Genomic DNA, 13,518 nt, shown 5'->3' with positions numbered 1-13,518 from the left:
AGCAAGTGCTGAGAAAATACTTGGGCATACTTGCTGCATCAGTATTCAGTGATTGAGTGTTCAGTGTTGTTGAACAGATGTGCAATAAGAGAAGTAGTAGGTTACTTCCTGAAGTGCTTCCAAATCTCGTATTTCTGAAGTTGAATCTGGCAGAACAGGAATTCATTTTGCATTTCAAAGAACTGCTTGTGTACTAATGTTAAATCTCTAGGTTCACATAACATTTTGTGGATGCAAATGTACATTCGCATCTCTCTTGAGAATATATATGTATATGCATATGATATGCAATAGAAATGTACATAGCAAATTAATTTTTATCATGCAGAAAATAACATCCCATTTCTGTTTAACCTTTTGGTGCCCAAGCATCTCGAACGAGATACCCAAAATTAACCCTCGGGGTACCAAGCATCTCGATCGAGACTCTGTGTCAAGGTCGTAGTTTTTACGTTATAACTTTTCTATTTTTGGCTAGAATATCGATTTTATTTTTTTATATTGTTCCTAACACATGTATTTAACAGAAATTGTTTTCTGCATTTTTTTGTCTTCATGAAAATGGAGGGGAATAGGTGGGAAAAGGTACTTCTCTTTTGCAGCTCTTTTCAACGTCAAATTTTTGCCGACAAAGGAAGACCGGCTTTGTTGTTCTGTTGTTACATTGGTCATACGGCAATGATGCAAATATTTTTCTGTTTCTTACATGCCAGCGATAATTTCTATGTGCATTTTGAACTTTTCATATCCTTTTTTTTTCGAGGGGGGAGAGAAACCCTTATTTTAAAAAAAAAATCAGGGGATTTCCCCTCTTTCACCCTCCATATGTGCGCCGAATGTGAATAAATTATATATCGTCTGAATCTGTGATTCATTCTGCGTACAACGGTATATCGTTCATATCTCGAGGGCAAATAGTCTCTGAGCTAAAGTTATTTCAAGGTACCGCTGCATTTTGAAGCTTGAATCAGTGGCGTGCCGACAATTCCTTTTGGGGGTATAACTCAAGTTACATTGGTCATATGATGATAATGCAAATATTTTTGTGTTCCTTACATGTTAGCGATCATTTCCGTATGCATGTCGACACTCATGTATTTTTTGCTTGAGGGGAGGGTGGGGGAACACAATTTTTTTCCCGAAATTTTGGAATTTCGAGAGTTAGCCCCCTCCCCCTCGCCACATATACGCCGAATTTGCATAAATTTCTTATAGTCTGAATCTCTGGTTCATTCCGCGTACAACGGTATATCACTCATCTCTCTAGGACAATTAGCTTCCGATCTACACTTATTTAATTGAAACTCTGCATTTTGCTCAAAATCGGATCGGTACCCAGAGGCTTACTTGTGAAAAAGGTCTTGGGCATCAAAAGGTTAATAATCTTATGTATCGGAATCGGTTAAATATTGGCATCGGTATCGGTTCCAAAAATTATCAGTGAGTACATCGACATCGGTAAATTTTCAGCTTCGTCACATCCCTAATTTCGTATTTCACCTCATTCATCAACCATTTTCACACTGAGATGTGTCGTTACATATAGATTTGATTGGATTTTTATGTAGTGCCACTTTCCTGCCACTTTCAACTAATCACAGCGGTGAGGATGAGTGATGATATAATGAAATTAATAAAGGGATACAAAGAAAACCAATCCCCAGGTCAGGATTTGAACTCTGGGCCCCCGCCATCATACGAGGTGTGCCACAAGAAAAACCGTACTGGACTCATAAGTTCTGGTACTTACCGCGTTAGTGCCTGTTGTGGCCATCACCGTCGAAGTAGTTCCCTTCGAAATTCACACACTTCTGCATTCGCTGCTGCCACTGTTGGTAACAATACTGAAAGTCATTTTCTGAGATTTCACGTAGGAGGTCTGCCATTTTTGACTTGACTTCTTGAACTAAGGCCAGACTTTAGTTTCGAGAATAGAAAGACGTCACATGGTGCCAGATCCAGCTAGTAGGGGGGATGTTCCATGAATAATATTTTTACTCACCTAAAATTGCTTGACAGACAGCCTTATGGGCCAGTGCGTTCTCCTGGTGCAAAATCCATCCATTTTTCTACAGTTGAGGCCTCTTTTCTCCTCACTTTTTCGCAAAGTCTGGTCAAAACCTCAATGTAGTGAGAACAGATTCCCTGACCAAGTTCACTAGTTCTGCCACTGCACGGACACTCAATCTTTGGTCACTTCTGATCTCTGATCACTTCTCTACTCTGTTGATGTTTGTGTCAGTAACTGAAGACCACAGCCTACCTAAACGATTGTTGTCTTCAACACTTTTATGTCATTATTGCATGTAAGTGTATGTGCTTAATGGATTGTGCTTTACTGGATATTAGATTCCCTTGTTTTTTTAGCTTCACAGTTGGGGGAGCTGTTTTTCAAAATACTGTTGCTGTGGAAAATTCCAGTGCTATGGGGTCCACGTTCACAGACGTTTACCCCGACTATAAAAAAAAGCCAGTTTGGCTTAACAAAACACAGTGTTTCCCCAACACAACGTTTCCTCGAGTTTAGTCCACTTTTGGTGGCTAGACTGATATAAGAATGTAGCATTTGGTGTAAGCCAACCCCTGTTGCTGTCCCAAGTCCCCTTTTAGAAAAAGCTTTGAATATGTGGATATTTCCGTATTGAATAATTGATGCCCATAAGAAAGAGTCAAGGCATAAGGAAAAGCATTTGTAATGAACGGAATGTCATTTAAGCTGAGGGTAGGCCCGCAGAGATAGTTATGCTAACTCTGCAGTAAAGGAAGTGCCGATGATGTAAGCCATAGGTGCGCAATTTTGTTAATTTGATCTATGGAAGACACACATGGAAACGCTATGTAAGTATGTGTATATATATAACAACTTAAAATAAACCAGTATAATCCAACTCGAAATGTTTTGATTTAAGAATTAGCTCGAAGAACTACAGTACTGTCCATTTTAAACCAGTTGTCTATTCACTTTATGTACATGTGTAACGAACCAAGGGACTAAAGATATAAATGTTATGCAAAACCCCCCTTTCGTAATTCCGGCGTTAATATAATCTGCTCGCTTGGCACCCAGGGTGAGGTGGAAGGAGAGATTTGGAAGGTTTTTACAAAGGAAGTAATCCAGAAGGGCCGGATTTAAAGCAGGGAGGGGGGGCAGCATATCGCAAATTAAACACCATTATTTGTCTTTCTTCTTCTATGCAGTATTTTTTTATTATTATTGTAGAGTTGCGTGCATATTCCACGACAAATGTAAATAATACTAACTAGCTCTCTAAAATAATACACAAATACATTTGTTCTTTAATATGAAAATCTAATAATACATAGTATTTCAGTATGTATGCACTTCAGGTTCATGCAAAATATTTTTTTCTGGTATAGAAGTCTTTGAAACAATTGCAACTCAGTGCCCGCATCACTAACTTCCTTTCTGAGCCATATTTCGGTTTTATATTACGTGCAAACTATGCCACACGAGAGCAGAAACCATTTCTTACATTGAACTTATATTCTTTCTTCTTCTTCTTTTTTGTTTTCTTCCTTTTTTGGTACTTTTTTTTGTTTTTACAAAGAGCGAGCATAATCTCACCTAACATGATTATTTATGTTCTCAACGTTTCGGTGAATATATATGCCACCTGCATTTGTTTCTAGTAGAAGCAAACACAAAGTGATATGTGTGCTTTCTGCACTGCAACACACTGCGAATGGCATATCAGGGTGTCTGTCTACCAGTCAAAAAAAAAAAAAAAAGCAAGAAATCAACATGTAGGTCAAGAAATTACACTTGTCAAGAATTTTTGCAATTTTTTACAATATAGTGAATTTACATTGTTACATACATGTACTGGGATTTGATAAAATTTAATATTTGGAAATTTAAAATTTGTATTGAGTTGTGGTTCAGATTTGTTCACTGTGTTTCTTAAGAATTATATTCTTGTTTGTATGATGTTTGCAAAAGTATTAAATAAAGTAGGGATGGGACCAATTAATCGTAACTATCGGTATCGGCTGATATAGGTATATCGTGTTACCAATTATTTTACCGATCCGATAAATCGATAAAATCTAATAATTTAGTGCAAAATTCTGCCATTTTGTTGTAATTTTTATGGATAATTTCCATGTCTAAATATTAGGGATGGGACCGATTAATCGGTACTCTATCGGTATCGGCCGATATAGGCATATCGGTTTATCGGTAAAATTGCCGATTATTTTACCGATCCGATATATTGATAAATATCTTATAATTTAGTGCAAAATTCTGCCATTTTGTTGTAATTTTTATGGATAATCTCCATGCCCTACTTTCTGAAAAAGTAAATGTCTAAATATTCAACTTCTTTTGCATTGCAATCAGCTCGAAACACACATTTATTATGGAGATCAATGAAAATTTCAGGGTCTTCAAGGACCATTTCTAATTTTATATCGGATCGGTAGAATATCGGTTACCGGTATCGGTAAATTTTATATCGGTACTTTATCAGTATCGGCCAAAATTTCATATTGTCCCATCCCTACTAAATATTCAACTTCTTTTGTACTGCAGTGATCTGGAAACTAACATGTAGTAAGAAGGTCAATGAACCATTCATGTTCAAGGACCATTTGGAATTTTTTATCGGATCGGTTATCGGTATCGGTAAATTTTATATCAGTACTTTATTGGTATCGGCCAACATTCCATATCGGCCCATCCCTAAAATAAAGTAATCTGCCATTATCATCCAGGATGAAGTCTGAAGTGTTAATGTTTGCGTGCACTAATAATTAAAGCAAGTCTAAATCTCTTGTTAAAGTACATCTTCAGTTTTGATTTTTACTGGCCTTGTGGTAAGGGTTTTTCATTGAATGATTATTTCCAACTACTCCTAAGTAGGGAGCGATTAAAAGTGGAATAAAAGGTCATGAAAAAGTCAAGAATTTTGCATTTGTTATTTTGGGAGACACCCTGCATATACGAGGCTTATTTTTTTAATTAGGGGCCATTTTGAAGTAAAACTAAAACCTGCAAAGAAAGAAATTTAATTACCTCTGTGGCTGTTCATATGTACATTCAGCTACTTCTCAACGTAGTTCCCATACTTGTTGAGACACTTGTCGTAGCAGTAGATGAATTTTTGTAGACCCTCATCAAAGAAATCTGCTGCCAGGTCAGACAGCCAATTCGTCACGTTTGGCTTCATCGGTGCTGTTGAATCGCTTCCCAGCGAGGAAAATCTTCAAGTGGAGGAATAGGTGATAATTGCTAGGGGCGAGATCTGGACTGTACAGAGGGTGTTCCATTCACTCCCAGCCAAATGAGTCGATGAGCGACTGTGTGGCCCGTGCGTTGTCGTGCAGCAACATAATACCGGAAGACAGCATTCCTCGTCGTTTATACTGTATTGCTCAGCAAAGCAATACACGGCTGCATTAACTGTTTGTCCATTGGCAGAAACACTGTCAAACTGCGGTTGGCGTATCGCGCTCTCAACATCCGTTACGATTGAGGGGCATCCTGATCGTTGATTTGTGCGACCGGCCTTAAACAGGCGTACCCAATTACACACTTTGCCTTGAACAATGACATTCTCACCATACACCTCACGCAACTGGCGATAAATGTCTGCCGCTTTCACATTTTTCACAGTCAGAAACCTGATCACTGATCATACCTCGCACTCGGCGGGATTTTCAATCACCTGCACCACTTCCGTTGTCCACCACAACCACACCAAGCGTTTCACAACATGCAAATGGTGTCTGTTTACGTGCAAGGCATGTCGGTAACTAACGCACATGCGCAAAACGCCAAGAATGCAGTGTTGCCAATGTGAGCGCAAAATGACCCCTTATAAAAAATGAACCTCGTATATAAATGCCCTCCACACACAACGGGTATGTGTCTGTATGAGCAGGCACAAATCACTCAATGAAACCCAGAACCCCAAATTGTCGTAGCTTGCTATCATGCCTTACAAAAAACCGAGGTAAAAGCATGTCTGGAATTAAATTTTTGAAAACTTTTAATAAGGGTGCCTGCTAAAAAGCAAGCCATCAGGATAAAGTATATCATATAATTATGGAAAATGAATGTGTGATTTGCTGTTTGAATTATGTATGCTTATAGAATTTACTGCAATCTTTTTTTTATAGGTTATCAAAAATCTTGTATTCTTGGCAAGAGTTATTAAAAATATAAGTGTCAGTAACACGTCTACAAACAATTCAATGGATGCTGATGATTTGAATGAAGATGAAGAGACAAAGGTGAATGTGAGCCTACTATGGATGATTCGAAGAATGAGGAGAATTGTGAATATTGAAATCTCAGACACACCCAGAAGTACCGCAATGGTATGTACATTTTACAGTGTATAGTGGAAGAAAAATGGTCAGGAATGTCAGTATTTTTTTCATGTTTATGAATGGATTTTGTGCTTGTTTTTTTAATTTTTGGATTCGTGGTGACTTTCTAGTAAAATGAAATATTACTGAAAAAAAAAAAACATTTCCTTTCTAATCGTACATTTATGTAGTTACTTGCTGATTGCCCGGCTATTTATTTATCCCAATCTTCTATTAGACAGGAATATACCGAGTTCTAACTAGTGTAAAATGAACTTGGAGTTGAACGGCATTGGGAGTGTCACTATTCATGTCAGTGGCCCTGAAAACTATGGATTCCACACTAATATCGGTCGTTTTACATGTCACCCCCTTCCCACCCCCACCCCTAAGGGTGCCAGGGGTGTCTTGGAGTTGAACGGCATTGGGAGAGTCACTATTCATCTTAACGACCCAGAAAACTATGGATTCCACACTAATATCGGTCATTTGCCTTCATGGCGTGTGTGTGCACACACACACGGGGTGGTACCTTTGGTGCATTCCATTGTCCCGGGTGGGACACGTGCACTACATTTTTGATATTAGAGTAACTATTCTACTGATAGTTAAGCAACATTTTTCTTACAGTTTCTGTGCAATGAAATATGAAACCTAACACTGTTGATTCAACATAACTACCCTTAAAATTCTTTCCAAGATTTGTAACTTTTAGAAAACATAACTCGCTGCTCTGCAGCCCTGGAAGGGCTTTGGCCTATCTCCCGACTGCCAGTCTCCTCCCATAATCCTACCTAGAGGTGTGGAGATCTTCAACCGGTAATGGGGTGACGTGGGGTCAACACGTTGCACCCCTAGCCGTTATAGGAGATATCCATGACCGGGTTACACTACTCACTCTTAGCTCTCCAATTTCATCACATGATGGGTGGACACCGGTCCTGTACACAGGACGAAAACCCAGAGACTGAACCCGGGTGGACTCGAACCCATGCAGTCTCGCCTTAGACCGTAGTGGGGCCTAAGTTTGGTGGAGGGGAATTGAACTTGGAACTTAACTTGGGGGTGTTCACACTTGGGACTTAACTTCCAGTGGCAGATTCAAACTTGGGACTTAAGTTCCAGGGGCAGATTCAAACTTGGGACTTAACTTTCAGGGGCAGATTCAAACTTGGAACTTAACTTCCAGGGGCAGATTCAAACTTGGGACTTACCTTCCAGGGGCAGATTCAAACTTGGGACTTAACTTTCAGTGGCAGATTCAAACTTGGGACTTAACTTTCAGTGGCAGATTCAAACTTGGGACTTAACTTTCAGTGGCAGATTCAAACTTGGGACTTACCTTCCAGGGGCAGATTCAAACTTGGATCTTAACTTTCAGTGGCAGATTCAAACTTGGGACTTAACTTCCAGGGGCAGATTCAAACTTGGGACTTAACTTTCGGGAGCAGAATGAAACTTGAGACTTTGGGAGGCAGGATCGACAAGTTTCCCATCCCATAAAAAGTCCAAATCATAAAAGATACTCTTCAATACTTTGCCACTGAGGTTCCAGGAGGTTAAGAAAAGTATCCTTAATTTTAAAATTTAGTAACCTGCCCCTGCCCCCCTTGCCCCCATCAAGTTACGCCTATGGATGAAACACTACCTATTTACTTTAATAAGACATTAATTTTAATTTCTGTGAATCAGAAAATGATGAAAAATAAATTATTTTAGACAAAGAGAGAATGTAATTGATCTTTGAATTTTCTAGTGGAGTTGAAGAGAAAATGTAACAGTCAATGGCAGTGATTAGGGTGGGGCAGCTGCCCCCCTCCCCCCACACACACTTTTTGCCACTTTTGCCCCCGCACTATGCTAAACTGTATCTACCAAGGGAAAGTAAATTGTCCTTGCCCCTCCCCCCTAGTTGTGACACATTGCCCACCCCCCTAGTTTTGGAAACCAATGGCTGCCACTGATAACAGTTAAAGGAGACATTAATTGTTTGTTGGTGTCACGGGTGGGACACAATAGAAGTGAAAAGTAAATCAAAAAGTTAAAATAAACGAACAATATGTATCAAACCTACTACCTTCTAACTTAACTAATACATGAATTTTTATGCAAATGAAAATTTTAGATTGTTAACGCACAACACAGGATAAAGTTGTAGCATTACATTTAATTTTAAAAACTGAGGAACCCGTTATTTTCTTTTTTTTTTTTTTTACTTACTATTAGCATGTTAAGTTTATTCCCGTGTAAAGGAGACCATTTTACTTCTCAAATTTTTACAGCAGTAATAATCAAGTTTCTATGATTTTGCATAAGCCACAGGATAATTCCAACTTCAAAAAGTATTGTGGTGGTAAGTAAATTCAAAATTTTGTGTTTGAGTTTATTTCGCATTTTGACGTTCAATTTGCATCATTTTGTGACAAAACTTGGTAGGAAAATGTACCTTGCACCTTTCAAAAACATGTTATTTAGACAACATCGTCGTGAAACCTGGCTGAAAAAGAGATACTCCACACTCCAGAACTACAATACATCCAATATGAAAGGTACGCGGACGACACAATAGTCGTATACAAAATGACAGAAGAGCTCAACCTTCTAGTGAACAAGCTAAATAGCATCCACCCCAGGCTCAACTTCACCCTAGAACAAGAAAAACATGGTAATATCAACTTCCTGGACATCACCATCAGCTGTACACTTAACAAATTCACAACCACTGTCTACAGAAAACCGGATGCAGGCAACCAGTACATACTTGCTCTCTCTAGCAATTCCCCTAAGCAAAAAGCCAATGTGTGGCTAAACTTTTATCGAAGAGCCTTCTCCTACTGTTGGAGAGAAGAGGATCTACGAGAGGAGATAGCCACCATCACTGAAATAGCCCTGAAACATGGCTACACTGAATCACAACTTTCCACTTGGTGCAGTAAAGTGGAAATACAGGTCAGACACCCTAGCCTACCACAATCAACCCATCCGCAAGCAACCCAGCCACAATCAACCTCCAGCGGCCAATATAAATGGTTTGCCTTCCCCTACCATCCCACCACTTCCAACTGCATATCCAAAGCCCTTCTCCCATATGGCATCAAAGTAGCACACAAACCCAATTCCAAAATAGCTGATAAACTGAACAATAACAAACGGTACTTCCTCTCTTCCCTTGATAACCCAGGTGTATATGATGCAGAGTGTGAATGCAAGGCACATTACATCAGCAGGTCCATCAGATCTGTCAATGAAAGAATCCAACAGCACCTAGCAGATGCAAAAAAAGCCCAACCCACTACTGGTCTTGCTAAACATATCAAATACAATAGCCATAAAATTCAAAAGATACAAGTCAAACACACTGCCCACACGCTCGTAGACACCAAAATCAAGGAAACGCACGCCATAATGCACTTCCTGCACGAGCTAAACATCGATAGCGGGCAAGCGCACCACACTTGGATTCCCCTACTACAACAGTTATCGCCCGGAAATAGCAGACGACACAGACCCAGACGCACAGTTAACAGCAGCACACCTAGCGGCAGGCAGAGAACTACAAACAAAAGATGCACGCCAAGCAACAGTACGGCAAGTTCCAACGAGGATGGTGGCAGTGGCCACTGAAATTAATCAAAAAAGAAAAAACAGCTTCTCCGTATTTATGTTCTTTCATGTTTTGTGTTTCCATCAAAAAACGAAATATGCATGCCTCTACATAAAACCAAATAGAAGAATATAATTTTGTTATTTATCGGTATTGTGCTTTTTGTAATTATTTTCTTTCTCCCTCAGCGAACTGCTGTATTTAAATGGATAGGTGCTGTGGCGGTTGATATCGGCAAGGAAGAATTGCCACAATATCTGTACCACATGCTTGCACCAGTGGTGAGGGAATTGACTGATAAATTTGGAAACGAAGATTTGAAAAAGTTGGCCCAAGAAGTGTGTGATTTGATAAAAGGATTGGTCGGCATGGAGGTGTATTCAACATATTATGCTAAGATTCGTACAAGGCTGTCAGATAGGCGAGCAGAACGGAAGAGTCAAAAGGCACAGCTGGTAAGTAATTGTTTTCTTCAGTTTGATTTGTGGGTGTTAAATTACAATAAAGTTGTTATTAAAGCCAACCATCCAACATGGACTGGCCTGAAAAAAAGCATTCTTTTTCCAGGAGACTGGGGTGTTTTGGTGTTTCAGATAATTATAGAATATATGTTGCACCATTTTTTTCTGAAATCGACAAGACTTCTTCTCTCTACAGATATAATGTTACGTTTTACAAATTTTCTCATTTTTATGAATTTCTTTGTCTAACAATATTTTTAGAGAAAAATAAATGTAATAAAAGTTACTGAAAACATATTTCCAGTACACAATATAAAAATAATTAATGAGAAATAACCTAAAAACTTCTTCGGATTGAAATTGTCACTAACTGCGAAATCCGAAGTCAGATCCTATTGTAAAGAATTTCTGCAATGTGCAATCTAACTAAATTGTTGAATGGTATTGTGAAGAGCAATGTAATTTGGCACGAGGACAAGTAAAATTCAGCAATGAAGAAAACGAGACATCTAGTGGTTGGCATTTGAAAGAGGTGATTACAACACACGTGCTCAAGAATCACAGTGCAATTATAGCCCAGTGTTCATTCACAATACAAGTGTATATAGAATGAAAAGCTATGCCTGTTGCCCATCTTATAGGACAGTAGTTGTATTGACCATCACTCATGTAGAAAGGGTTAAAATTAAAAATATGTAAGAAATTGAAGGAAATTTTAGAACCTTCAATTGGTTGATTAATGCAAGAAAATAAGTTTTGAAGTTTTTGTGGTGATGAGTGATGAAAATTTTCTCACGGGCTATCAACCAGATCGATAGCTCTAGAGAATCTTTTCATCAATTCAAGAATATAAGATCTGGGTTTCACTATATTATATACCTGGAATGGATATTATAAAGTTGCACGAGGATCAAAATTGTGGGAAGGCTGGAGGTTCGCTTGGCATTGGCATGGAATGCCCAAGACCCAGATTTGGTATCTGGTTGAAGTACAATTTTCACATAACTTATCCCAGGGGTCCCGGGTTTGAATCCTGGCCCGGGCATGGATGTTTGCAAGTGTGCATTCATCATTTCATCACTCATCCCCATCTTTGCAAGTTAGCTGAAAGTGGCAGAAGAAGTGAAGTGAAATAAAGCAAATCAATCAGTCGCATAACTTATCAGTAAATTATAATTGTCATCCTCATTCAGAGTCACAATAATCTTGGAAGTTAGGGCACAGCTGATACTACTTTATACTGATAACTAGGGCTCGGATACTTATGCATATTGCATATGCAAATGCATATTTCATATGCAGGTGCATATTTGTATGAAAATAAGTTGTGCATATTTTTGTACCCACAACCAACACCAAGCATATACTATATTTATTTTTCTTCTCCTCGCTTCTCTTATTTTTTCTTTATCTTTTGTCTGTCTTTCTTCTTTCAACAACTTCAAACAAGCATCAAAATTATAGAAGACGTTAAAGAGGCCCTCACCCAGGTTGAAGATCCTCTGTATGTACAGAAATTGGATGCAGTATTGAAAACGAACAGTGTGTTTGCAACAATGGTGAAAGTTTGCAAAATTCTGCATACAAATGGACAAATGTGTGGATGATCTGGAACTTGAGGTGTCCGACTTTGTTACCCTAAAATACAATCCACTTGTATCTTGCGAAGTGGAACGTGTGTTTTCTGAATATAAGACTATTCTGGCTGAAAACAAAAGGCTTCAAGTTCGAACATTTGAGACATCATGTTGTTATCAAATGCAATCATGATCTAATCTGTAATGTATTGTTTCATTTAACGCAGAACCATATTAATTGAGAGAAATCTGTGTAGTGAATGAGCATTCAGAATAATGCATATTCATTGCCTAGCTTGTAATCTTTCATAGTTTGTAATATACATCATTTATAAATTAAACGGGTTTTTAAAGTGCATATTTTACACTTTTTTTAGTGCATAACTATCTGAGCCTTACTGATAACAAAACTGATGTCGATACCCTTACCAATTCCCACCAATACCAAAGCTTGAAAATTGTAACAATTAAAAGATTTTCAAAATATTTATTATTATTAGTGTGGTGAATATTACATTCCGATTATAAGCATCAATTTACCAGTTTTGTTTGAAAATTACAAGAATTACACCAGAATATTAAAATACCTGTTACGTTATTCACAAAATATAGTTTTTCCATACAGTAAAGGTGCAAAATGAATGGAAACTGAATTTTCTGTAATTTACAGGATAACGAGATGCAGAAATGCCATGCAAAATTTTTGCCGTCTCCACAATGCCGTAAATGTTATCATCCGATATGAGGAGATAAAATATACGCAATACTTTTCAGTGTGTATACACTGGTATCGGCTTGGCCCTATAATTGTATTGTATTTGTTTTTATTAAAGATTTATTTTATCTTTATCTGATTGTTTATTTTAATATTTCAGATTATGACATATCCTGAGGTAGCAGCAAAGAGGAAAATTCAGAAGCAGCAGGGGAAGAAGGAAATGAAGAAACGAAAACTTAGCACAATTAAGGGTCAGGTACATAAAAAGAAGAAAACATCTGTCGACAGTTTGGATTTTTAGCATGCACTTGTTTCTTAGAAAATGTTGTTATTTACATATTTAATATGTACATATTTGTTAGACAAGTTAGTATAAAGTATTTTTGACAGATGTAAGTGCTGAGTGTAAGTTTAAAGAATATTTAATATAAATTTCAGAAAATAATTCATAATTTTTTTTTGAATTGTGCCAGAATGAAAAAGTATTATGCAGAGTCTGGCAACTAAACCTGATAGTTTTTCATTACAAACAAAAACAAACTATTTATGTAGGGATGGGCCGATATGAAATTTTGGCCGATACCGATAAAGTACTGATATTAAATTTACCGATACTGATAACCAATATTCTACCGATCCGATATAAAATTAGAAGTGGTCCTTGAAGAACCTGAGAGGTTCATTGACCTCCTTAATAAATTGTTTCAATGTGACTGCAGTGCAAGAGAAGTTGCATATTTAGACATTTACTATATTTAGACATTTACTTTTTTAGAAATTAGAACATGGAGATTATCCATAAATATTACAACAAAATGGCAG

The 13,518-nt window shown here is 37.8% G+C and overlaps 1 protein-coding gene across 1 annotated transcript in view; it reads left to right on the top strand.

Annotated features, from left to right (window-relative positions):
• Positions 1 to 13,128, top strand: part of LOC145981347 (small subunit processome component 20 homolog) — a 161,734-nt gene extending 148,606 nt beyond the window's left edge. The window contains exons 32-34 of the mRNA XM_083114575.1: positions 6,145 to 6,345; positions 10,129 to 10,395; positions 12,854 to 13,128. Of these exons, the coding sequence (XP_082970701.1) occupies positions 6,145 to 6,345; positions 10,129 to 10,395; positions 12,854 to 12,997 (612 nt within the window). The 3' untranslated portion in view covers positions 12,998 to 13,128. The remainder of the gene's footprint in view (positions 1 to 6,144; positions 6,346 to 10,128; positions 10,396 to 12,853) is intronic.
• The last annotated feature ends 390 nt before the right edge of the window (positions 13,129 to 13,518 follow it).

This window comes from Lepisma saccharinum, chromosome 29, assembly GCF_977018435.1.
Source record: "Lepisma saccharinum chromosome 29, izLepSacc3.1, whole genome shotgun sequence".
In the NCBI taxonomy this organism is placed as follows: domain Eukaryota; kingdom Metazoa; phylum Arthropoda; class Insecta; order Zygentoma; family Lepismatidae; genus Lepisma; species Lepisma saccharinum.
Note: the sequence above shows the minus strand (reverse complement) of the source record. Positions and strands in the feature narration are given on the sequence as shown.